This window comes from Electrona antarctica (genome assembly GCF_951216825.1).
Source record: "Electrona antarctica genome assembly, chromosome: 9".
Lineage (NCBI taxonomy): Eukaryota > Metazoa > Chordata > Actinopteri > Myctophiformes > Myctophidae > Electrona > Electrona antarctica.
This window is the reverse complement of record NC_136790.1, coordinates 5,064,303-5,090,250: the sequence shown is the minus strand read 5'-3', so window position 1 is coordinate 5,090,250 and position 25,948 is coordinate 5,064,303. Positions and strand designations below refer to the sequence as shown.

At 49.2% G+C, this 25,948-nt stretch overlaps 1 protein-coding gene across 2 annotated transcripts in view; it reads left to right on the top strand.

Moving 5' to 3' along the window:
• Nucleotides 1-45: 45 nt before the first annotated feature.
• Nucleotides 46-25,948, top strand: part of LOC306930356 (SLIT-ROBO Rho GTPase-activating protein 2-like) — a 38,395-nt gene continuing 12,492 nt past the window's right edge. For both annotated transcript variants that reach the window (XM_079511282.1, XM_079511281.1), the window contains exons 1-10: nt 46-236; nt 1,377-1,461; nt 2,240-2,267; nt 2,947-2,977; nt 4,057-4,117; nt 4,694-4,771; nt 7,424-7,558; nt 8,526-8,631; nt 10,678-10,905; nt 21,490-21,569. In XM_079511282.1, coding sequence (XP_079367408.1) covers nt 51-236; nt 1,377-1,461; nt 2,240-2,267; nt 2,947-2,977; nt 4,057-4,117; nt 4,694-4,771; nt 7,424-7,558; nt 8,526-8,631; nt 10,678-10,905; nt 21,490-21,569 — 1,018 coding nt within the window. In that variant the 5' untranslated portion in view covers nt 46-50. The remainder of the gene's footprint in view (nt 237-1,376; nt 1,462-2,239; nt 2,268-2,946; nt 2,978-4,056; nt 4,118-4,693; nt 4,772-7,423; nt 7,559-8,525; nt 8,632-10,677; nt 10,906-21,489; nt 21,570-25,948) is intronic.

The window sequence follows — 25,948 nt, the reverse complement described above, 5'->3', positions numbered from 1 at the left end:
ACCATGGTTACAGTATTAACCCCTCCACCTCCTAACAGGTAAAGAAGACGATGGAAGCCACCCTCTCCACCATCCAGGACATGGTGACCGTGGAAGACTTTGACGTGTCCGAGTGCTTCCACCACAGCAACAGCATGGAGTCGGTCAAGTCCACCGTCAGCGAATCGTATCTCAGCAAGCCCAGCCTGGCCAAGAGACGAGCCAATCAGCAGGAGACGGAGCAGTTCTACTTCACGGTACGGCCCATCCATCTGTCCCCTCCGTCCGTTTGTCCCTCCGTCCGTCTGTCCCTCCGTCCGTCTGTCCCTCCGTCCGTCTGTCCCTCCGTCCGTTTGTCCCTCCGTCCGTCTGTCCCTCCGTCCGTCTGTCCCTCCGTCCGTCTGTCCCTCCGTCCGTCTGTCCCTCCGTCCGTCCGTCTGTCCCTCCGTCCGTTTGTCCCTCCGTCCGTCTGTCCCTCCGTCCCTCTGTCCGTCCGTCCGTCTGTCCCGTCCGTCCCTCTGTCCGTCCGTCCGTACGCATGGATTAAAGTTCTCAGACGCTGTTCGACTGATTTCAGTCATTTGGATTAATATAGAACTAATAGAAGTCAGCATGTCTTCTATGGAAGAGCATGTTACAATTTTACATTTTTACCCATTCTGTACGAGAACCCCTTTTGGTGAGATTTTTTCAGAAAATTGTCATGACTTAGAAGACATGTTTTTAATTTCGACGTCAGGCCTAAATGGGTTAAAAATTAAAGATATGCCCGTGACACTGAGTATCTGCTCGGTACAAGAGTGTTATGTTTATTGAGGGCCGTCATTAAACGATAACACTCTTGTACCGAGCAGATACTCGTGTGTGCGGGGCGGGTGTATATTTCATTTTTATTATTGATGTGCACTTTTAAATATTAGAGAATTTGAAGTGGTCAAACTAGCAATAATGTTTAGAAGCGTCTTCCAGAAAACCCTAATGGTCTCAGATATTTCATAAGATCAAAGGTTAAAGCCTCTCAACGATGATGTGATTTCGTCACAGTATGTAGAACAAGCAGGAACGACATTACTAAAAGATTGTACATATTGTGTTAATATAGTTTAGGAAACAGCACTGTTTCACACATCACATCATAGGACTTGGGCCACACACATTAATGTTTCAGTCGTGAGATCTTATTTAGCTTTAATCCACGCGTCCGCCCGGCAACACACCTCGATGGATTCTGTGCTTGTTGGCAATGCTAACTCTGTGTGGGCTCAAACGTATACTCTACCATGGTTTGAGACTCTTCTGTGTGTGTGTGTGTGTGTGTGTGTGTGTGTGTGTGTGTGTGTGTGTGTGTGTGTGTGTGTGTGTGTGTGTGTGCGTGTGCGTGTGCGCGTGTCTTGTAGAAGCTGAAGGAGTTTCTGGAAGGCAGGAACCTCATCACCAAACTGGAGGCCAAACATGACCTCATCCAGAAGAGTCTGGGCGAGAGTGAGTATTAAAACTGAACCTGTATTGTGTGGTAGAACTAAAAGGAACTGAAATGATGGATGGAAGAGCCTTATGTCCAGTCACTGAACAACAGGAAGAATAAGGCTTGGCTAGGAGAGTCACGTGTTGGAACACAGGATGATGATGTGTGTGTGTGTGTGTGGGGCTATAGGAGAGACAGTTAGCTCACAGTAGGAAAGTCCTCTCCCTCTGTGTGTGTGTGTGTGTGTGTGTGTGTGTGTGTGTGTGTGTGTGTGTGTGTGTGTGTGTGTGTGTGTGTGTGTGTGTGTGTGTGTGTGTGTGTGTGTGGGGGGGGGGGGGGGTGCGTGGGTGCGTGCGTGTGTGCGTGCGTGCGTATGCAGCTGCATGTTGGATGGGGGTTCCTCTGGGTCAACCCTGTCCCACAGGAAAGCCCTTTACTTGTTGTTCGTTCGTGTGCTGTGTGTGTGTGTGTGTGTGTGTGTGTGTGTGGTGTGTGTGTGTGTGTGTGTGTGTGTGTGTGTGTGTGTGTGTGTGTGTGTGTGTGGTGTGTGTGTGTGTGTGTGTGTGTGCATACAGCGGGAAGTTGCTCTGCTGTGTTTGTGTCCAGCTGTGGTCATTTCCTCCATGTGTCGACTTTCTACTACTATAACTTTCTCCCTCCCCCCTCCTCTCTCCTCTCCTGCCCCCCCCCCTCTCTCTCTTCCTGCCCCCCCCCACCCCCCCCCCCCCCCCCCCCCCCCCCCCCCCCCCCCCCCTCTCTCTCTCTTCCTGACCCCCCCCCCCCCCCCCCCATCAGGTCAGAAGAGCGACTGTTGTCTTGCCAGGTAGGTGTGGTGAAGGAACTACCAGTGTTGCCAGATTTTGGGACAGAAATAAGCAAATAAGGTGTCTATGTAAACAAGCCCAAAAGAAGCGAGCACCATAAAGGCCACATATTAAGCACTTTAAAACCTATATATGCATTTGGCTATTTGAAAATAGCACATCTCACAACGGGTCACGACGCAAACAAAACGGGCCCTGGCACCAAAACATTTTCATTGGGGACAAATACAGATGAAACAAGCCCAAAGTCGCTGATACTAAGCAGATATGGCAACACGGGGGACTACTCTCTCTCTCTGTCTCTCTCTCTCTCTCTCTCTCTCTCTCACACACACACACACACACACACACACACACACACACACACACACACACACACACACACACACACACACACACGATAGTGGTGTTTAAGCTTGATTCTGTTGGCAGACAAGTGTATTATTTTCCCCGTGACAGTTTTTAGATCTCAACACGTGTGCATATTATTACGTATGGGGGTGTGGGTGTGTGTGTGTGCACGTGTGTGCGTGCGTGTGCACACATAGACGTTTCCAGTGTGTATAAATAGAGCCATAATGACAGAGTGACAATGTTTTTCTCTGTCTGTCTGTCTGTCTGTCTGTCTGTCTGTCTGTCTGTCTGTCTGTCTGTCTGTTTGTCTGTCTGTCATCACAGTGGAAGACGGAACTCAGCTGTACGGAAGCAGGTAAATATTTGTCCTCGTCCCTGAGTGTGTGTGTGTGTGTGTTAGCGTGTTAGTGTGCGTGCGTGCGTGCGTGCGTGCGTGTGTGCGTGTGTGTGTGCGTTTGTGTGTGCGCTCCTTGGACAGACAGTCAGCTGTAGCCGTGATTTTAACCTAAAACACATGCTTTCTCACGGTGCCCTGCTGCCTACCCAGCATGCAGCGGGGCTTGGACGTTAACAGTGCTCGTGTTGTTGTTATCACACACACACACACACACACACACACACACACACACACACACACACTTGATAATATAAGATTTAATCAGGGTAAACATGCAGTAATTGAATTAGTGCCAACGAAACGAAACAATAACATGCAGCTTTGCTTCTAGTCTCAGCAGCAGTGGTGTGTAAAGTAACTAAGTACATTTACTTAAGTATATACTGTACTTGAGTACAATGTTGAGGTATTTGTACTTTAACTTGAGTATTTTCAATTTCCAATACTTTTATCCACGGACCACCATTTGATGACATTTAGCCCTTCAGACCCAAAACTAAATAATATTTAGTTGTCATTGGATACGATCTTGTCTACAATTCCATGCTTTTGGCAAACGTTGATCAAAATAACAATTATTCTACAGTATACATACATGGGTTAATATGCAGCCCCCGGTCTGGTCTGCTCAGAGCTTCCTGGAAGAAAGAAAAAAAATAAAACAAACAAAGGGAATAGAATTGGAGCCGTCTCCTAGCAACAGCTGGCACGCTTCCTCCAAAGTCTGTGTGTGTGTGTGTGTGTGTGTGTGTGTGTGTGTGTGTGTGTGTGTGTGTGTGTGTGTGTGTGTGTGTGTGTGTGTGTGTGTGTGTGTGTGTGTGTGTGTGTGTGTGTGTGTGTGAGAGGCGTGTATGAAGTGCATACAGTACACGTGTGCTCTTTCTCTCTCTCTCTCTCTCTCTCTCATGTTAACCATTTCTCTCTCTCCCATGTTAACCCTACCCCTCTCTCTCCCTCCCATGTTAACCCTACCCCTCTCTCTCCCTCTCTCTCATGTTAACTCTCTCTCATGTTATCTCTATGTCTCTCTCTCGTAGGAGTCAGGTCAGGTCATTCCTCTGATGGTGGAGAGCTGCATCCGCTTTATCAGTCGCCATGGTGAGGCAGATCTCCGCTACGTAGCCATTGGCCTATGATGGTCAGCTGACCTGACCACTGATTGGTCATGTTATGTCAAGTTGTTTCTTCTTTTTCTTTGGGTGGGGGGGTTTAGGGTTATGTATCCTGTTTCCTGTATTCATTGTGTAGTACTTACATTAAAAAAGGTGATGTTTTGCTGTCATACAGCGAAGTGAAGAGGGTCCTTATTGTTCCGAGTTGACGGGTAGGCAGGTGCGGCGGTCTCAAAAACACAAAGGAAAAGTGGCAGAAAAAGACTTGCTCGCCGCCCGCCCCTTACTGCCCCGCCCCTTACTTAGACAAAGACTTTAAGAACATATAATTACATCCTATTGTTGAATAAAGTGCTCAGTGCTCAAATCGAGGTTTAAACTAGCAAGCATTTTGGTCCTGGGTGAGACCTTCATCAGTGCTATATCCCACAGCGGCCATGAGAATTTGCTTATTGTGTGTGCGTGTGTGTGTGTGTCTGTGTCGGTCTGTGTGTGTGTGTGTGTGTGTGTGTGTGTGTGTGTGTGTGTGTGTGTGTGTGTGTGTGCGCACGTGTGCATTCAGGTCTGCAACAAGAGGGCATCTTCAGAGTGTCCGGCTCCCAGGTGGAGGTCAATGACATCAAGAATGCCTTTGAGAGAGGTACAGTATAGTGACCAGTCTGACCACACTACATTACCCAGAATGCCTTTGAGAGAGGTACAGTATAGTGACCAGTCTGACCACACTACATTACCCAGAATGCCTTTGAGAGAGGTACAGTATAGTGACCGCAGTCTGACCACACTACATTACCCAGAATGCCTTTGAGAGAGGTACAGTATAGTGACCAGTCTGACCACACTACATTACCCAGAATGCCTTTGAGAGAGGTACAGTATAGTGACCGCAGTCTGACCACACTATATTACCCAGCATGCAACACAAGCATTCTCCAGTTTGAGAATGGGTACTGTGTATGCGCCTTGATCCCGCCTCTAGCTGCCGCTGATTGGCCAGGCCGTTTTGTGGCCGGGCATCAAGTCTGCCTGAGAGTTCCCAGATGGGAGCAGGAGGGGGGAACCCAGTGTACTCTCTGCTGCCCCATCTGGCGGAGTCAGGTTATACCGTAGTAGGGATGCACCGAATATTTCGGCCGCTGAAACTATTCGGCCCGAAAAGTGGCAAAGAAAATGCATATTCGGTTTGGTTGATTTTAGAGCCGAAACTGAATAGTCAAAGAACCAGAGTTACCGTTCATAACCTACTGCTTTGTTGTGATGACGTGATCAAAATGTGATCATGTCTTTTGCCAGTAGCATGTAGCTCTACAACAAAGTTACGGCCATGACAGCAATGGTAGAAAACTGGCAAAAAAGCCCTCATTACCCAACATGCAACACAAACATTCTTCACTTCACTTGTAGATCTGCTATTTTTCAATAGCTAAAGCATAACATAATGCTAACACCAAAAGGGGTTCCCACCCAAAATGGGTTAAACCACTTCAACCATTACTTTAAACTTTAGCTGTTGAAAAATAGCCGATCTGCTATTTTTTTTTAAAATCGTGAACATGTGGCGCGAATATATATTCTTTCACAGCGAACGTTTGTAACTCAAATACTTGCTTCTGTGGGGTCCCTGGAACAACATATTTTCAGATGGGGGTCCGCGGTATCGATACTTTTACTTAAGTAAAACCACTTCAGTATTTCTTCCAGCGCTGCTTCTTTCCTTGATTGTCAAAGGGAATTTGAAGGGAATTTCCAGAGAAAGTGTCGTTAATTAACACAGCATCACATTCATCATATTAACAGCTTTATCCAATTTTAAATGTTGCAGCTATTTGAAAATGGCAGATCTACGAGCTCACAGTTTGTGATCTACAAGCTCACAGTTTGTGATCTACAAGCTCACAGTTTGTGATCTACAAGCTCACAGTTTGTGATGTACAAGCTCACAGTTTGTGATGTACAAGCTCACAGTTTGTGATCTACAAGCTCACAGTTTGTGATCTACAAGCTCACAGTTTGTGATCTACAAGCTCACAGTTTGTGATCTACAAGCTCACAGTTTGAGATGTACAAGCTCACTGTTTGTGATGTACAAGCTCACAGTTTGTGATGTACAAGCTCACAGTTTGTGATCTACAAGCTCACAGTTTGTGATCTACAAGCTCACAGTTTGTGATCTACAAGCTCACAGTTTGTGATCTACAAGCTCACAGTTTGTGATCTACAAGCTCACAGTTTGTGATCTACAAGCTCACAGTTTGTGATCTACAAGCTCACAGTTTGTGATCTACAAGCTCACAGTTTGTGATCTACAAGCTCACAGTTTGTGATCTACAAGCTCACAGTTTGTGATGTACAAGCTCACAGTTTGTGATGTACAAGCTCACAGTTTGTGATCTACAAGCTCACAGTTTGTGATCTACAACCTCACAGTTTGTGATCTACAAGCTCACAGTTTGTGATCTACAAGCTCACAGTTTGTGATCTACAAGCTCACAGTTTGTGATCTACAACAGTGGTTCCCACTGCCAAGGACCCCCAGATTGACACTAATTGGCCCAGGGACCCCCCATAAAATCAGATTGTTACGACTCTAGCAGTGATTCTCAGCCAGTTTAATTTCAAGGACCCCAGTTTGATATGCTATAGGCTACGGACCTAGCCCATAGACCCCGCCCACTCCACTGAGCACACTGGGCTCAGAGTCTGACAATCAATTAATCCTGTAATGGCATTTCTATCTCTGAGACCCCAATTTATATTGTAAAATCAATGTTAATTTAACTCTTGAGAGTGCACAAATGGAACCAAATGGACCCTGATCCGGGTCCATTTGGTTCCATTGGTGCACTCTCAGAGTTACAGACCCATAGGGGTCCATTTGGTTCCAAACTATCATTTAGCTGGGGAACCCCTGGACCTCCCTCAAGGACCCCTAGGGGTCCCCGGACCCCACTTTGGGAACCACTGGTCTACAAGCTCACAGCTTGTACATCTGCTATTTTTGAAAGTATTTGACAAATGTCGAAAATGTTGGAAATGTTTGAATGATTTAGAAATTGTTTGTATGTTTTTATTGTTTCTATAAATCTTCTCATGTGGGGGTCACTGGCACATTGCATTCTCACATGGGGGTCCGCAACACATACATAATTACACATTCTGCGGGTCCTTGACATGAGAAAGTGTGTGTACCATTGACTTATTTTGTTGTGTGTGTGTGTGTGTGTTCGTGTGTGTGTGTGTTCATGTGTGTGTGTGTTCATGTGCGTGTGTGTGTGCATGTGTGTGCGTGCAGGTGAGGACCCCCTAGCAGGGGACCAGAACGATCATGACATGGACTCCATCGCCGGGGTCCTCAAGCTGTACTTCAGAGGACTGGACCACGCCCTCTTCCCCAAGGAAGTCTTCCATGACCTCATTTCCTGTGTCGGTGAGTGGCCGCTTTCCTGCGCACGTGCGCGCGTGTGTGTGTGTGTGTGTGTGTGTGTGTGTGTGTGTGTGTGTGCGGTGCTTGTGTCACTATACTATACTATTGTACAGATTAATGGTTGTTTTTTTTATAGATAAAGAAGGATTTTTAGAGTTACGCTTCATTAGGAAAGGTTTGTGGTTTTGCATTTAGAGGTTAGGTTTATGGGTTGGGGTTAGAGACGTAAAGAGTCATTTAGAGGTTAGGTTTATGGGTTGGGGTTAGAGACTGTCAGGCACACGTGGAAAGGACTCAGGATGCAGACACAAAATGTCACTGAAAACGGGTTTTAATCCACAAACTTCAAAAACAGGCAAGGGGCAGGCAAAAAAAATCAAAACGGTAGAAAGCAAAGGTCAATATCCAAAGGCAGTCAGCGAGGGCAGAAGTACCGGCAAGGGCTTGGCAAAAATCGTGGTCTAGAAAATGCAAAACAGATATCAGTAAGGCAAAGGCAAGGCTTGAATAGGGCTTGGGTGCTTGGAAGGTCACAAGACAATCTGGCAAGGATTGCAGAGAGACTGAGACTTAAATACTGTGGGCATGATTGCAGGGGATATAATGCAGGTGGTTCAGACACACCCACACTGCACTCAGACTGTGACAGAGACGTAAAGAGTAATTTAGTTTTACTTGGTTGCACGCTGGTGCACTAGAATCAGACTGTGTCAAATATGAGTGACTGTCGTAACGATACGGAGACACTCAGACACCTCCCCGACAGTATTTTGTTATTTTTTGGCTGTGTTGTCCCTGAACACATAAAATGAACGATCGTTCATGAACACGTTCATATTTTGGGTGAACGTGAACTGAACGTACTGAGGGGTCTTGTGATGTTTTCGGGGGTCTCTTCCCCCCCATGGATTGGGGCAGTTAGTGAGGGGTCTCACGGTGTTTTATTTTGGGGGGGTCTCTTCTCTTCCAGCCATGGAGTCTCTCCAGGACCGAGCGGTCCACATCCGGAAGGTCCTGCAGCCTCTGGCCACCAAAACTCTGGTTGTCATGAGATACCTGTTCGCCTTCCTCAACCAGTATGTACCGTACCGTACCGCACGCACGCACGCACGCACGCATACACGCACGCACGCATACATACATACACGCATACATACACCCACGCACACACTGATCATCATGAGATACCTGTTCGCCTTCCTCAACCAGTATGTACCGCACGCACGCACGCACGCACGCACGCACGCACGCACGCACGCACGCACGCATACATACATACACGCATACATACACCCACGCACACACTGATCATCATGAGATACCTGTTCGCCTTCCTCAACCAGTGAGTTCTGAAGGACCATGCAAGCACGTGCATGCACACGCACACACACACGCACGGACACACGGACGGACGGAGACAGATAAATTGGATGGAAACTAGCGTTTTCTCATGCCAATAAAGCTCCTTTGAATGTAATAAGAAGATTATCTCTTTTGATCCCTTACATGTTTTAAATGATGAATGTCAACAGTTGCCCAATGCTCTCCATGAGGCGGTTTAGAGTCCCTAAGTATAATAAAAACAAACTAAATAACTCTTTTGTACATCAGTCTGTTCTGCTTTTAAACCAAAATGGTTAAACCAGAGGACATGTTCTTGTTCCTGCCTGTCTGTTCCTGTAATGTCTATCCTTTTGTAATGTATTGTGTCTATGTCTATGTATCTTGAACAGTCGGTGACGTCATGGACGCAAAACAAATTTCAGTGCAAGCTGACAATAAAGTTGTATCGCATCGCATCGCATCGCATCGCATCGTATCATAATAACTGCAACGACATGTGCCACCGTGCATCGGGACATATCTGACCGCTTCGACGCTAAAACGGTTTCATTGCGTCTTGAATCATTGGTTGGTTTGAGCCTTAAAGGAGAAGAGAGGGAAGAGCATGAGGGTACAAAGCGGTGACGATAAGAAGGTGTGTGTGTGTGTGTGTGTGTGTGTGTGTGTGTGTGTGTGTGTGTGTGTGTGTGTGTGTGTGTGTGTGTGTGTGTGTGTGTGTGTGTGTGTGTGTGTGTGTGTGTGTGTGTGTGTGTGTGTGTGTGTGTGTGTGTGTGGGATGTAACTGGAGAATCCTGGGTAAACCTCGCTGGTCCCACGGCCAGCTTCACACACAGGAGAATCCTCAGTGTCCTTTTTACCTCTATGAGGTACAACAATAAATAGACTGGAATGGGGAGACCCTTAAGGGTCCATTTGGGTCATTGTCCGACACCCTCTTACCTAAATATACACTGAGGATTTTACTGCGTGAAGACGAGTGTGTGTGTGTGTGTGGGGGGGGGGGGAGTTCATCATCATGGTTAAGTGATTTACAATGAGACCTGTCACACGCACGTACACACACACACACACTCATGCAGATCACCTGAGAGTTATAATGTCTAAACCAGCTGACCATACATACATCAGCGTGCTGTCTGACCCTGGCTGCCCTCATGCACACACACACGCACGCGCACACACACACACACACACACACACACACACACACACACACACACACACACACACACACACACACATCTATGCATTTGTGCATAGACAGCTGTGTTCATGTCCGTGCGTGTGTTTGTGTGTGACAGGTCTTTAGACTTCGTTGCCTGCTGAAAATAGCCGGAACAACATATTTTCAGATGGGCTCGGCGGCCATTTACATATAATTATGGGAGTCCTTGACATGAAAATGTTTGAGAACGACTGACATAGAAACATGGGTTTTTTCTGAAAACTGTCACGATTTAGAAGGCATTTCGTCCTCAGGTGTAAATGGGCTGTAAATGGGCTAGTCCCCTGACATGTTAGCCTAGTTTGTATTTGTTGATGAAATTGTCAATATATTTAGTCATCCGTGTTTTAGTCACCATAGCTTAGTTTGTATTGACTTTTCGTCTGAAAAAAGGTATACAGTCGACAAACATTCTTCACAATCAAGACTGTCCTAATCCCTCTCCTCTCCTCTCCTCTCCTCTCCTCTCCTCTCCTCTCCTCTCCTCTCCTCTCCTCTCCTCTCCTCTCCTCTCCTCTCCTCTCCTCTCCTCTCCTCTCCTCTCCTCCTCCAGCCTGTCCCAGTACAGTGACGACAACATGATGGACCCCTATAACCTGGCCATCTGTTTCGGGCCCACCCTCATGTCGGTGCCCGAGGGCAACGACCAGGTGTCCTGCCAGGCTCACGTCAACGAGCTCATCAAGACCATCATCATCCACCACGACGGCATCTTCCCCGGACCACGAGAGCTGCCAGGACCCGTCTACACGCTGGGCGGGAGCGCAGGGGACGAGTACTGGTGAGTGCTGAGGGCCCCACGTTGAGGGAGTAGGGGGCCGGGAGCTCGGGGGACGAGTACTGGTGAGTGCTGAGGGCCCCACGTTGAGGGAGTAGGGTGGGCCGGGAGGGAGCGCAGGGGACGAGTACTGGTGAGTGCTGAGGGCCCCACGTTGAGGGAGTAGGGGGCCGGGAGCGCGGGGGACGAGTACTGGTGAGTGCTGAGGGCCCCACGTTGAGGGAGTAGGGTGGGCCGGGAGGGAGCGCAGGGGACGAGTACTGGTGAGTGCTGAGGGCCCCACGTTGAGGGAGTAGGGGGCCGGGAGCGCGGGGGACGAGTACTGGTGAGTGCTGAGGGCCCCACGTTGAGGGAGTAGGGGGCCGGGAGCGCGGGGGACGAGTACTGGTGAGTGCTGAGGGCCCCACGTTGAGGGAGTAGGGGGGGGGGGGGGGGCTGCTGTCTACACACCAAGAATGCAAGAATGTTATGACTGGTCCATACCATGCAATGTGTGCAACGGGAAGTGACAGTGTTGGAAAAGTTCCTCAAAAACGGTAATATATTACACATTAGTAGTTACTAACTCTTTTATTCTCACCTCTAGGTGGCAGCAAAGTGTAGCTAACCTTTGCCAGCCGATCCAGTGATTTTCCATCATGTTCACAGCCGGTTAGCATTAGCATTAGCATTAGCTCACGCTGTTTACCTTTCGCCAGAAACGTTTACATGTCGGGAGCGATGCGAGACAAAATCACAAAGGACTTCCGAACTTTGGATGGATGGCGATTACTATGGACAGATTACTATGGACAGATTACTATGGACAGATTACTATGGACAGATTACTATGGACAGATTACTATGGACAGATTACTATGGACAGATTACTATGGACAGGATTACTATGGACAGATTACTATGGACAGGATTACTATGGACAGATTACTATGGACAGATTACTATGGACAGATTACTATGGACAGATTAATATGGACAGATTACTATGGACAGATTACTATGGACAGCGCTCGTATTACTATGGACAGCGCTCGTATTACTATGGACAGCGCTCGTATTTCCAACACTGAATTTCAATTACTTCATTATCTATTTCTCGCTTCAAATGTAAAAAAAAATCACACCCGTGTGAACTGAGTGGTGCAAGGTCTTATATAGCCTGATCAGCTGTGGTCTGACGTAATGTCAGTGACCATAGTAACCATGCTCATTTTTTTGAGTGGTGTAAACCACTCCTACAACTGGCTTTGTTAGTCTGTGCAGAAAAAATGAGCATGGTTGCTATGTTCACCCTGTTCACCCGGGTGTGATTTCATTACGTCAGACATGATTTCATTACGTCAGACAGGCTATATAAGACCTTACACCACTCAGTTCACACGGGTGTGATTTTTTGGGTACGAACACGGGTACACGGGTACAAAGCCAGTTGTTGGAGTGGTTTACACCACTCAAAAAAAAGGAAAGTGAAAACATAAACCATACATCATCTTCATGTAATAAATAACATAACCATGAAACGATGATGAATGAATATGGAGGATGTTTTTACCCCTCTGGGGCTTCCGTTAGCATCCAAAGAAGTTCCAAAAGCTCTTAATATAGTTCCAGCATGGTCCTGTCCAATAACTCCAGCACGGTGCTCTCCCAATAAAAGCCGTAACGAGGCTCCAGACAGAGTTCATGTGTCCTTGGAGAACACGTGCGTGTCTCTCCAACGGGACACGTTGTAGAACATCACACAGCAAAGCTGAAACAGATGGCCTGACGTCACCCATAGCCACCGACTCTACGACTGACATCCTCCTAACAGTAACAGAGAAGACAGGTCTGTTCTAGACAAGCTGACAGGCTGCCGATACTCACCAAAATGCTGGTGTGATATCGGTATTGGCGAGTAGGGACGTGGAGAGAGGGTTAGAGAGGCAGGGGCTAAAATGCTGTAAGAGGGCACTTTTGGACAAAATTAGCAGATCTACAAGCTCACAACGCGTCGCGCTGCGACACGTTGAGAGCTTGTAGGTCAGCTGTTTTCGGGGGGCAACCCAGCACTCTTTATCTACTGGAGATGTTACCCATTCTGGTATGGGACATGCTGCCGATACTCCCCGACATGCTGGTATCGGTATCGGAGCGAGTATGTCTATGTTTATTTACTTGTCTTCTATGTGGTACTAGGGGCAGTAGTGGCTCAGGGGCTACTAGGGGCAGTAGTGTCTTCTATGTGGTACTAGGGGCAGTAGTGTCTTCTATGTGGTACTAGGGGCAGTAGTGTCTTCTATGTGGTACTAGGGGCAGTAGTGGCTCAGGGGCTACTAGGGGCAGTAGTGGCTCAGGGGCTACTAGGGGCAGTAGTGTCTTCTATGTGGTACTAGGGGCAGTAGTGTCTTCTATGTGGTACTAGGGGCAGTAGTGTCTTCTATGTGGTACTAGGGGCAGTAGTGGCTCAGGGGCTACTAGGGGCAGTAGTGGCTCAGGGGCTACTAGGGGCAGTAGTGTCTTCTATGTGGTACTAGGGGCAGTAGTGTCTTCTATGTGGTACTAGGGGCAGTAGTGGCTCAGGGGCTACTAGGGGCAGTAGTGGCTCAGGGGCTACTAGGGGCAGTAGTGGCTCAGGGGCAGTAGTGGCTCAGGGGCTACTAGGGGCAGTAGTGTCTTCTATGTGGTACTAGGGGCAGTAGTGTCTTCTATGTGGTACTAGGGGCAGTAGTGTCTTCTATGTGGTACTAGGGGCAGTAGTGTCTTCTATGTGGTACTAGGAGCAGTAGTGTCTTCTATGTGGTACTAGGGGCAGTAGTGTCTTCTATGTGGTACTAGGGGCAGTAGTGTCTTCTATGTGGTACTAGGGGCAGTAGTGTCTTCTATGTGGTACTAGGGGCAGTAGTGGCTCAGGGGCTACTAGGGGCAGTAGTGGCTCAGGGGCTACTAGGGGCAGTAGTGGCTCAGGGGCTACTAGGGGCAGTAGTGGCTCAGGGGCTACTAGGGGCAGTAGTGGCTCAGGGGTAGACCGGCCGTTAGAGCGGTCGGATGGGAACCGCAAGTCAAAGTCATACGATTAGTCACACACGTTACCACAGTGAAATTTGTTCTCCGCATTCGACCCATCTCTTTGGAGCGGTGAGCCGCAGCGTGTGCCACGCTCGGGAATCATTCGTTGATTTGACCCCCAATCCAACCCTTTGATGCTGAGTGCCAAGCAGGGAGGCATTGGGTCCCATTTTTACAGTCTTTGGCATGACCCGGCCGGGGATCGAACCTCCGACCTCCCAGTTTCAGGGCAGGACAGTCTAACCACAAGGCCACTGTCTGGTCGATCCCGGGCTCCCCCAGAGTTAGTGTCGAAGTGTCCTTGAGCAAGACTCTGAACCCCTAATTGCTCCCGATGTGCAGGTTGGTGCCTTGCATGGTTTCCTCCGCCATCGGTGTGTGTGAATGTGTGTGTGAGCACACTCTATGTAAAGCGATTTGGATAAAAGCGCTGTATAAATGCACCACCATTTACCATTTAACATCACACGATACTTACAGTAATATTTTGAATATTTGATGTTGCACGACTGTTTTATACTCTCGCTGTACTATTTACATTATAATTAATAATAATATTACTAATGTACTACTAACTTGTAGCCTCACTTTAACTCGTTAACGGAATTTGCATTCATCAGTGGTTCTCGAACCGTTTAATTTCAAGGACCCCCATAACTCTGAGAGTTACAGACCTGTAAGGGTCCATTTGTAAACCCCTCGAGGAACTCTGGAGAGTCCCCAGACCTGTAAGGGTCCATTTGTAAACCCCTGGAGGATCTCTGGAGAGTCCCCAGACCTGTAAGGGTCCATTTGTAAACCCCTCGAGGAACTCTGGAGAGTCCCCAGACCTGTAAGGGTCCATTTGTAAACCCCTCGAGGAACTCTGGAGAGTCCCCAGACCTGTAAGGGTCCATTTGTAAACCCCTCGAGGAACTCTGGAGAGTCCCCAGACCACACTGTCCTAGATAGTTTTTTTTTTTATTATTGCAAAAGGTGCATCCTTACATTTCTATTGGGTTTGAACCACTTTCACAGGCACACCACACATTAGTGCCTCAGCATTCTTTGACATGTCCGCTGCCGCCTCGTCTCGGTGTGATCACGGTGTGATCCAACCCTGTCTCACTCAAAGCGGTGAAATAACACACATTGGAAATTCCGTACATACACTACTAGAAAACCCCCAAATCCCCATTAATCAGTAATCACCCTATAGTTTTAGACCGCGACACCGCTTCAAGCGAACATCAGCAACGAGAGACACCACAGAGCGAGCTAAAGCGAGCGAGTTGCCGTGTTGAACGTTGTGAAGCCCCGTACGAGTTGCGACCCGACCCGGCATTGAATAGTACATAATGTAGTTGGGAGTGCATTCGCCTCCGTCGCGGTCAAAACAGTAGTAGTGTAATATGTACGGATTTGGGGGTTTTCTAGTAGTGTTAGTGTATGTACGGAATTGCCAGTCGTTGTTATTTCACCGTGTTGGGTGAGATTAGGCTGTGTGTTCACAGCCCTTCCATCAGCTATAGCATCCACTTTTAGTCCGGATGTACAGCAACACACATCATGACACTAACGCTACTACAAAGTGTAAGTCCTGATTTATGTTGGGGTTGTAACATTCCAACCACGAATGTCCATGTCAGCCCCATATGTAGCAAATCAAAGCCTGTAACCGTTGTGATTGTGACCTGTGGGACCTGCAGCCACGGGACAAGGGCAACGCGCAGCAGGAGGTTGTGCTTTTATGCCTGAAGCATGTCTGATCTGTAGGGGTTCAGGAAGTGGTTCAGGAAGTGTGGAAGATTCCTGGAGGAGGGGGTTGATTTAGGGGGTCTGCTGCAGAGGGACGGGGCCTCGCTCGGCATGTCTGGACCGGACTGGGGGGGAGGGGGGGGGGGCAGATAGTCTAGGAGGGCACACACACTCTCACACACACACACACACACACACACACACACACACACACACACACACACACACACATACACACACACACACACACACACACACACACACACACACACACACATACACACGTGTGCATGTGCCTGTTTCCATGCATGCATCGACCAACTTTCTATCGACTTACTCGAGTACTGAAGTCCTGGCGTCACGTCATCATAATTCTGTCGGCTATGTGACACTGTGTGACACTATGTGACACTGTGACACTATGTGACACTGTGACACTATGTGACACTGTGTCCTGTTATGATATCTTATGCAACCAAGAAGTGGTGTTAACCCTTTCGGAAGCGCTAACACCCTCGGTGTTACGGAAGTGTTAACATCCACGCTCTTTGCGCAGTGAAATCCTTACAAACAAAAATACCGAAACTCGCTTACAATACGCGCACCTGGCAACCCTGCTTCCAGTCTTTCTATTGGCTCCACACACACACACACACACACACACACACACACAGACACACACACACACACACACAGACACACACACACACACACACACACACACACACACACACTACACAGCGATTTGGAATGAAATCACACAGAGCGCAAGTCCCAAACAGAATGTCACATGTGTGCATGCAGTCACAGTGTGGGATAGTTTGGTCTTGATTGTCGCCGGCTCAGATAAGAAGTGTGTGACACTACTGTGCTTTCCTCTGACACGGCGAAGACCAGCACGTCTTCACTGAACAAACGCTTTATCCAACCCTTCCTTTTTCCCTCCGCTGTGTTCGACAGTCGGAGACCATGAGGCAGGGGGGGGGGGGGCAGGGGGGGGGGGACATTCCTATTACGAGCCTCACTACAGTGACCATGAGGCAGGGGGGGACGTTCCTATTACGAGCCTCACTACAGTACACCATGAGGCAGGGGGGGACGTTCCTATTACGAGCCTCACTACAGTACACCATGAGGCAGGGGGGGACGTTCCTATTACGAGCCTCACTACAGTACACCATGAGGCAGGGGGGGGGACGTTCCTATTACGAGCCTCACTACAGTGACCATGAGGCAGGGGGGGACATTCCTATTACGAGCCTCACTACAGTGACCATGAGGCAGGGGGGGGACATTCCTATTACGAGCCTCACTACAGTACACCATGAGGCATGGGGGGACGTTCCTATTACGAGCCTCACTACAGACCATGAGGCAGGGGGGGGACGTTCCTATTACGAGCCTCACTACAGACCATGAGGCAGGGGGGGACGTTCCATGAGGCAGGGGGGGACATTCCAGCATCCCCAGACCATGAGGCGGGGGGGGACGTTCCTATTACGAGCCTCACTACAGACCATGAGGCAGGGGGGGACGTTCCTATTACGAGCCTCACTACAGTGACCATGAGGCAGGGGGGGGGGGGGACGTTCCTATTACGAGCCTCACTACAGACCATGAGGCAGGGGGGGACATTCCTATTACGAGCCTCACTACAGACCATGAGGCAGGGGGGGACGTTCCTATTACGAGCCTCACTACAGTACACCATGAGGCATGGGGGGACGTTCCTATTACGAGCCTCACTACAGTGACCATGAGGCAGGGGGGGGGGGACGTTCCTATTACGAGCCTCACTACAGACCATGAGGCAGGGGGGGACGTTCCTATTACGAGCCTCACTACAGACCATGAGGCAGGGGGGGACGTTCCTATTACGAGCCTCACTACAGTACACCATGAGGCATGGGGGGACGTTCCTATTACGAGCCTCACTACAGTACACCATGAGGCAGGGGGGGGGACGTTCCTATTACGAGCCTCACTACAGACCATGAGGCAGGGGGGGACATTCCTATTACGAGCCTCACTACAGTACACCATGAGGCAGGGGGGGACGTTCCTATTACGAGCCTCACTACAGTGACCATGAGGCAGGGGGGGGGACGTTCCTATTACGAGCCTCACTACAGACCATGAGGCAGGGGGGGACGTTCCTATTACGAGCCTCACTACAGTGACCATGAGGCAGGGGGGGACGTTCCATGAGGCAGGGGGGGACATTCCTATTACGAGCCTCACTACAGTACACCATGAGGCAGGGGGGGACATTCCTATTACGAGCCTCACTACAGTACACCATGAGGCAGGGGGGGACGTTCCTATTACGAGCCTCACTACAGTGACCATGAGGCAGGGGGGGGGACGTTCCTATTACGAGCCTCACTACAGACCATGAGGCAGGGGGGGACGTTCCTATTACGAGCCTCACTACAGACCATGAGGCAGGGGGGGACGTTCCTATTACGAGCCTCACTACAGACCATGAGGCAGGGGGGGACATTCCTATTACGAGCCTCACTACAGTACACCATGAGGCAGGGGGGGACATTCCTATTACGAGCCTCACTACAGACCATGAGGCAGGGGGGGACGTTCCTATTACGAGCCTCACTACAGACCATGAGGCAGGGGGGGACATTCCTATTACGAGCCTCACTACAGTACACCATGAGGCAGCGGGGGACGTTCCTATTACGAGCCTCACTACAGTACACCATGAGGCAGGGGGGGGGGACGTTCCTATTACGAGCCTCACTACAGACCATGAGGCAGGGGGGGACATTCCTATTACGAGCCTCACTACAGTACACCATGAGGCAGGGGGGGACATTCCTATTACGAGCCTCACTACAGTACACCATGAGGCAGGGGGGGACGTTCCTATTACGAGCCTCACTACAGTACACCATGAGGCAGGGGGGGGACATTCCTATTACGAGCCTCACTACAGACCATGAGGCAGGGGGGGACGTTCCTATTACGAGCCTCACTACAGTACACCATGAGGCAGGGGGGGACATTCCTATTACGAGCCTCACTACAGTACACCATGAGGCAGGGGGGGACATTCCTATTACGAGCCTCACTACAGTACACCATGAGGCAGGGGGGGGGACGTTCCTATTACGAGCCTCACTACAGTGACCATGAGGCAGGGGGGGACGTTCCTATTACGAGCACAATAATGGGTTTCAAAACACAGCTGAAACATGAAGTGGAGGCCGTCAAAAATCCCACAATTTCCTTCTCCACATTGCCGCCGCAACGCAAAGTAGAGTAGAGAAATTCTAGTTGATTTACATTTGATAACGTCTGTTTGGAGAAAATACATGTTATAGTTCACAATGCGTCACAACACGTGAGCTTGTAGATCAGCTATTTTGGATTGTTTTTAATGGGGTTTAAGTTGTTCTGGAGGTGGTTCTACTAACTAGTGTACTCTCTTGTTCTGGAGGTGGTTCTACTAACTAGTGTACTCTCTTGTTCTGGAGGTGGTTCTACTAACTAGTGTACTCTCTTGTTCTGGAGGTGGTTCTACTAACTAGTGTACTCTCTTGTTCTGGAGGTGGTTCTACTAACTAGTGTACTCTCTTGTTCTGGAGGTGGTTCTACTAACTAGTGTACTCTCTCTGTTGTTCTGGAGGTGGTTCTACTAACTAGTGTACTCTCTCTGTTGTTCTGGAGGTGGTTCTACTAACTAGTGTACTCTCTCTGTTGTTCTGGAGGTGGTTCTACTAACTAGTGTACTCTCTCTGTTGTTCTGGAGGTGGTTCTACTAACTGGTGTACTCTCTCTGTTGTTCTGGAGGTGGTTCTACTAACTAGTGTACTCTCTCTGTTGTTCTGGAGGTGGTTCTACTAACTGGTGTACTCTCTCTGTTGTTCTGGAGGTGGTTCTACTAACTAGTGTACTCTCTCTGTTGTTCTGGAGGTGGTTCTACTAACTAGTGTACTCTCTCTGTTGTTCTGGAGGTGGTTCTACTAACTAGTGTACTCTCTCTGTTGTTCTGGAGGTGGTTCTACTAACTAGTGTACTCTCTCTGTTGTTCTGGAGGTGGTTCTACTAACTAGTGTACTCTCTCTGTTGTTCTGGAGGTGGTTCTACTAACTAGTGTACTCTCTCTGTTGTTCTGGAGGTGGTTCTACTAACTAGTGTACTCTCTCTGTTCTGGAGGTGGTTCTACTAACTAGTGTACTCTCTGTTGTTCTGGAGGTGGTTCTACTAACTAGTGTACTCTCTGGAGGTGGTTCTACTAACTAGTGTACTCTCTCTGTTGTTCTGGAGGTGGTTCTACTAACTAGTGTACTCTCTCTGTTGTTCTGGAGGTGGTTCTACTAACTAGTGTACTCTCTCTGTTGTTCTGGAGGTGGTTCTACTAACTAGTGTACTCTCTCTGTTGTTCTGGAGGTGGTTCTACTAACTAGTGTACTCTCTCTGTTGTTCTGGAGGTGGTTCTACTAACTAGTGTACTCTCTGGAGGTGGTTCTACTAACTAGTGTACTCTCTCTGTTGTTCTGGAGGTGGTTCTACTAACTAGTGTACTCTCTCTGTTGTTCTGGAGGTGGTTCTACTAACTAGTGTACTCTCTCTGTTGTTCTGGAGGTGGTTCTACTAACTAGTGTACTCTCTGGAGGTGGTTCTACTAACTAGTGTACTCTCTCTGTTGTTCTGGAGGTGGTTCTACTAACTAGTGTACTCTCTCTGTTGTTCTGGAGGTGGTTCTACTAACTAGTGTACTCTCTCTGTTGTTCTGGAGGTGGTTCTACTAACTAGTGTACTCTCTGGAGGTGGTTCTACTAACTAGTGTACTCTCTCTGTTCTGGAGGTGGTTCTACTAACTCTCTCTCGCTCTGCTGTACTGACTAGCTAGCTAGAGTCTAGACTGTGTGTGACAGGATGGATTACCATCACACTGTCACTGCCTGAGAGCTTTGATGCTGCAAAACACCACTCTGGTTCTCATCACTCCTCAAAGCAGGCTCGCACGCACGCACGCACGCACGCACGCACGCACGTGCGCACACACACACACACACACACACACACACACACACACACACACACACAGAATGTTATCAACATAGAATGTTATTGTAAGGATTGCAAACTTTTGCTTGTTATGCGGTTATGATGTCAACACCAGGCCGTGCTGGGGGCTTATCGTGGCTGTCACCTTCGATAGAGAAATATGATGTCAGTGAGTGACTCATGTGCACACATGTTGTCTTGCAGCCGGGCTGTCACACGCACATCCCAGCATCCCCAGATGCTCAGTGCTTGTCATCCACCCTGACGAGCACCTTGACTGGGTTACACAGATACATATTGTGAACGTAAATGGTAAATGGTGCATTTATATAGCGCCTTTATCCAAGGCGCTTTACATAGATTGTGCATTACATTCACCCATTCACACACACATTCATACACCGATTGCGGCGGAAGCCATGCAAGGTACCAACCAGCACATCGGGAGCAATTAGGGGTTCAGTGTCTTGCCCAAGGACACTTCGACATGTAGACAGGAGGAGCCGGGATTCGAACCGCCGACCCATGGATCATTGGACGACCTGCTCTACCTCCTGAGCCACAGTCGCCGTGACGAGCTTGTACAGTAGATCAGATATTGCTGATGTACTGAGAGCTAACAGCTAAACTGTTGCCTCTTTCTTATATTATTTGACAATTTGGCTAATGTTTGAGCAGTCTTTTGATTACTTTGAATTACTGTTCTAACTCTTCTCTTTCTCTCTCTCTCTCTCTCTCTCTCTCTCCCCCCCCCCCCCCCCCCCCATGCAGTGACAGTCCCCACTGTGAGCCCCCCCTGGTGGACGTACCTGCTCCTGACACGGTCTCCGTCATCCAGAACAGTGATGATGGTACGTGACATGTTCTATCCTCAAAGTATTTCATGTCAAGGACCCCAAAAGCTATTATGTATTTTGCCGCCGACCCCCCATCTGAAAGAAAAGATTTGCACACGTTTTCATGATTTTTCTAAAATATTCAACATTTTCAACAGCTATAGTTGAGAATAATGGTTAAGCTAAGGCGACACAAATGCGTTCCAGGTCTTAACGGGAAACGTCACCCTTTTTGCAAAAATATATGTTAATGACGTTTAGAAGATTTAGAAGACTTTCCTGGGGGTCTTTGTGTGTAACATGTGGTTTTAGATATTTTAGATGTTTAGCAGTGAGCCCATTGTCTCTGATGTCATCGACACTGGGCTCACTTACTTCCTGGACTACATGTTGTCTCAGTAAGACAGCCCTCCCCCTATCCACAAGGAGGAGCAGTGCACCAAAGCATTTTGGGAATTGTAGTCCAGGAAGGAAGTGACCCCTGAATGCATTGTTACTTTATAGCACCTTATGTCATATTATCGCTATGTAAATATGTAAATCTGCCTCCCAAAGATACAGTATGTCACGAGACAAAATGGAGAGAATATTTGTTTCCATTACAAAAAATAAAATGTACACAGAGTGAAGATAACTTTTATACTTGGCGTGTATACCACTTTAAACCCAGAATCACTATTCTGGGGGGAACATTCTCCAAAAATAGCCGATCTACAAGCTCCACAACGCGTCACAATGCGTCACTTGTAGATCTGCTATTTTTGGTGAAGGTTGAAAAATAACTCGCCGAGTACAGTTTAACTCATGGACTCAAGTCTAGACTGGGTCTAAGTGGTTCAACTGAAGTGACATAGATACATTCCAAATATTATCAAAGTATTTTCTGAGGCATCCTTGGATGGACTTTTTGTCACGGCGCCCACTTTGAGATAACCTGACTCCGCCAGATTGTGGCAGTATCGAGTCCACAAGTTCCCTCCTCCTGCCTGCATCTGGTCTCTCTGCATCTGGTCTCTCTGCATCTGGTCTCTCTCAAGCAGAAACCATGAACCCCAAGCAGTGGGACAAAAATCTCCATAATAATTTTGAGTTGTAGTCCTGTTAGGTTGTGTTTACATTAGAGTTGTAGTCCTGTTAGGTTGTGTTTACATTAGAGTTGTAGTCCTGTTAGGTTGTGTTTACATTAGAGTTGTAGTCCTGTTAGGTTGTGTTTACATTAGAGTTGTAGTCCTGTTAGGTTGTGTTTACATTAGAGTTGTAGTCCTGTTAGGTTGTGTTTACATTTGCGCTGTGGCACAGCTACAATGCTGTGGCACAGCTACAATGCTGTGGCACAGCTACAATGCTGTGGCACAGCTACAATGCTGTGGCACAGCTACAATGCGTCACCAGTCTGTGGCACAGCTACAATGCGTCACCAGTCTCGCGTTGATCCCGCCTCTAGCGGCCGCATATGGCCGCATATCGCTCCGATCAGCATTTGATCGGAGAGTCCGAGAGAGGCCAGATGGGAAGCAGGAGGAGGAACTCACTGCTGCCACCAGCTGGCGGAGTCAGGCTAACTTTGAGAAGCCCTGATCCAGTCGCTTCTTTTGGGCTTGGTTTGCTTGTTTCTCCTGCAGAATCTGCCAGCGCTTTTAACAGAGCTGCATGTAAGCCAGTTTCTCTGTATGTCTAACCTTCATTTCAGAATGCCTCGCTCTGCCCTCTTCACGTATGGTCTGCGATCACCTCAAACCTCAGATCTGTTAACTACTGAACGCTGCTGATGACAAACTATAACCACTTTAACCCTACTATAGCCTAGTGTTCCTTTTGTGTCGCATTGCCACACGTTGTGAGATTGTAGATCTGCTATTTTCCGGCGAAGAGATTTGGTGTATATAGCTGTGGAATAAGACGAGGGGGCCTAGTCTAGAGCCCTGAGGGACCCTAGTCTAGAGCCCTGAGGGACCCTAGTCTAGAGCCCCGAGGGACCCTAGTCTAGAGCCCCGAGGGACCCTAGTCTAGAGCCCCGAGGGACCCTAGTCTAGAGCCCTGAGGGACCCCTGGTCTAGAGCCCTGAGGGACCCCTAGTCTAGAGCCCCGAGGGACCCTAGTCTAGAGCCCTGAGGGACCCTAGTCTAGAGCCCTGAGGGACCCTAGTCTAGAGCCCTGAGGGACCCTAGTCTAGAGCCCTGAGGGACCCTAGTCTAGAGCCCTGAGGGACCCTAGTCTAGAGCCCTGAGGGACCCTAGTCTAGAGCCCTGAGGGACCCCTAGTCTAGAGCCCCGAGGGACCCTAGTCTAGAGCCCTGAGGGACCCTAGTCTAGAGCCCTGAGGGACCCTAGTCTAGAGCCCTGAGGGACCCTAGTCTAGAGCCCTGAGGGACCCTAGTCTAGAGCCCTGAGGGACCCTAGTCTAGAGCCCTGAGGGACCCTAGTCTAGAGCCCTGAGGGACCCTAGTCTAGAGCCCTGAGGGACCCTAGTCTAGAGCCCTGAGGGACCCTAGTCTAGAGCCCTGAGGGACCCTAGTCTAGAGCCCTGAGGGACCCTAGTCTAGAGCCCTGAGGGACCCTAGTCTAGAGCCCTGAGGGACCCTAGTCTAGAGCCCTGAGGGACCCTAGTCTAGAGCCCTGAGGGACCCTAGTCTAGAGCCCTGAGGGACCCTAGTCTAGAGCCCTGAGGGACCCTAGTCTAGAGCCCTGAGGGACCCCTGGTCTAGAGCCCTGAGGGACCCCTAGTCTAGAGCCCTGAGGGACCCTAGTCTAGAGCCCTGAGGGACCCTAGTCTAGAGCCCTGAGGGACCCTAGTCTAGAGCCCTGAGGGACCCTAGTCTAGAGCCCTGAGGGACCCTAGTCTAGAGCCCTGAGGGACCCTAGTCTAGAGCCCTGAGGGACCCTAGTCTAGAGCCCCGAGGGACCCTAGTCTAGAGCCCCGAGGGACCCTAGTCTAGAGCCCTGAGGGACCCTAGTCTAGAGCCCTGAGGGACCCTAGTCTAGAGCCCTGAGGGACCCTAGTCTAGAGCCCTGAGGGACCCTAGTCTAGAGCCCTGAGGGACCCCTGGTCTAGAGCCCTGAGGGACCCCTAGTCTAGAGCCCTGAGGGACCCCTGGTCTAGAGCCCTGAGGGACCCTAGTCTAGAGCCCTGAGGGACCCTAGTCTAGAGCCCTGAGGGACCCTAGTCTAGAGCCCTGAGGGACCCTGGTCTAGAGCCCTGAGGGACCCTAGTCTAGAGCCCTGAGGGACCCTAGTCTAGAGCCCTGAGGGACCCTAGTCTAGAGCCCTGAGGGACCCTAGTCTAGAGCCCTGAGGGACCCTAGTCTAGAGCCCTGAGGGACCCTAGTCTAGAGCCCTGAGGGACCCTAGTCTAGAGCCCTGAGGGACCCTAGTCTAGAGCCCTGAGGGACCCTAGTCTAGAGCCCTGAGGGACCCTAGTCTAGAGCCCTGAGGGACCCCTGGTCTAGAGCCCTGAGGGACCCTAGTCTAGAGCCCTGAGGGACCCCTGGTCTAGAGCCCTGAGGGACCCTAGTCTAGAGCCCTGAGGGACCCTAGTCTAGAGCCCTGAGGGACCCTAGTCTAGAGCCCTGAGGGACCCTAGTCTAGAGCCCTGAGGGACCCTAGTCTAGAGCCCTGAGGGACCCTAGTCTAGAGCCCTGAGGGACCCTAGTCTAGAGCCCTGAGGGACCCTAGTCTAGAGCCCTGAGGGACCCTAGTCTAGAGCCCTGAGGGACCCTAGTCTAGAGCCCTGAGGGACCCTAGTCTAGAGCCCTGAGGGACCCTAGTCTAGAGCCCTGAGGGACCCTAGTCTAGAGCCCTGAGGGACCCTAGTCTAGAGCCCTGAGGGACCCTAGTCTAGAGCCCTGAGGGACCCTAGTCTAGAGCCCTGAGGGACCCCTGGTCTAGAGCCCTGAGGGACCCTAGTCTAGAGCCCTGAGGGACCCTAGTCTAGAGCCCCGAGGGACCCTAGTCTAGAGCCCTGAGGGACCCTAGTCTAGAGCCCTGAGGGACCCCTGGTCAAGTCATTTGGTTCTCAAACATGTTCTTGTCAAGGAGCTCCAAATTGATACTTGTTTGGCCGTGGATCCCCATTTCAAAAGATTTTGTAATTTACAAATTGTATAATATAAAATTTGTAAAAAATAAAAAAATAATATTTTATATCTATTTTTGGAAATACCAGATCTACAAACGTTTGCGTTTGCAAGCTTGTAGTAGGTCGGATGTTTGTGCAATAATATTATCTTTCTAAAAGTTTATTATTATTTTTATTTTATTTTTTGCTCAAAATATGGACGCCAAAGCTTTAGTCACTAAAAGGCACCGCTTCAACCTGTTTGGCACTAACCTAGCTTCACCCTCCCCACCCCACCCCTCCATCCACCCCAACCCCCTCTGCCCCCTCCTCTCCGCTTC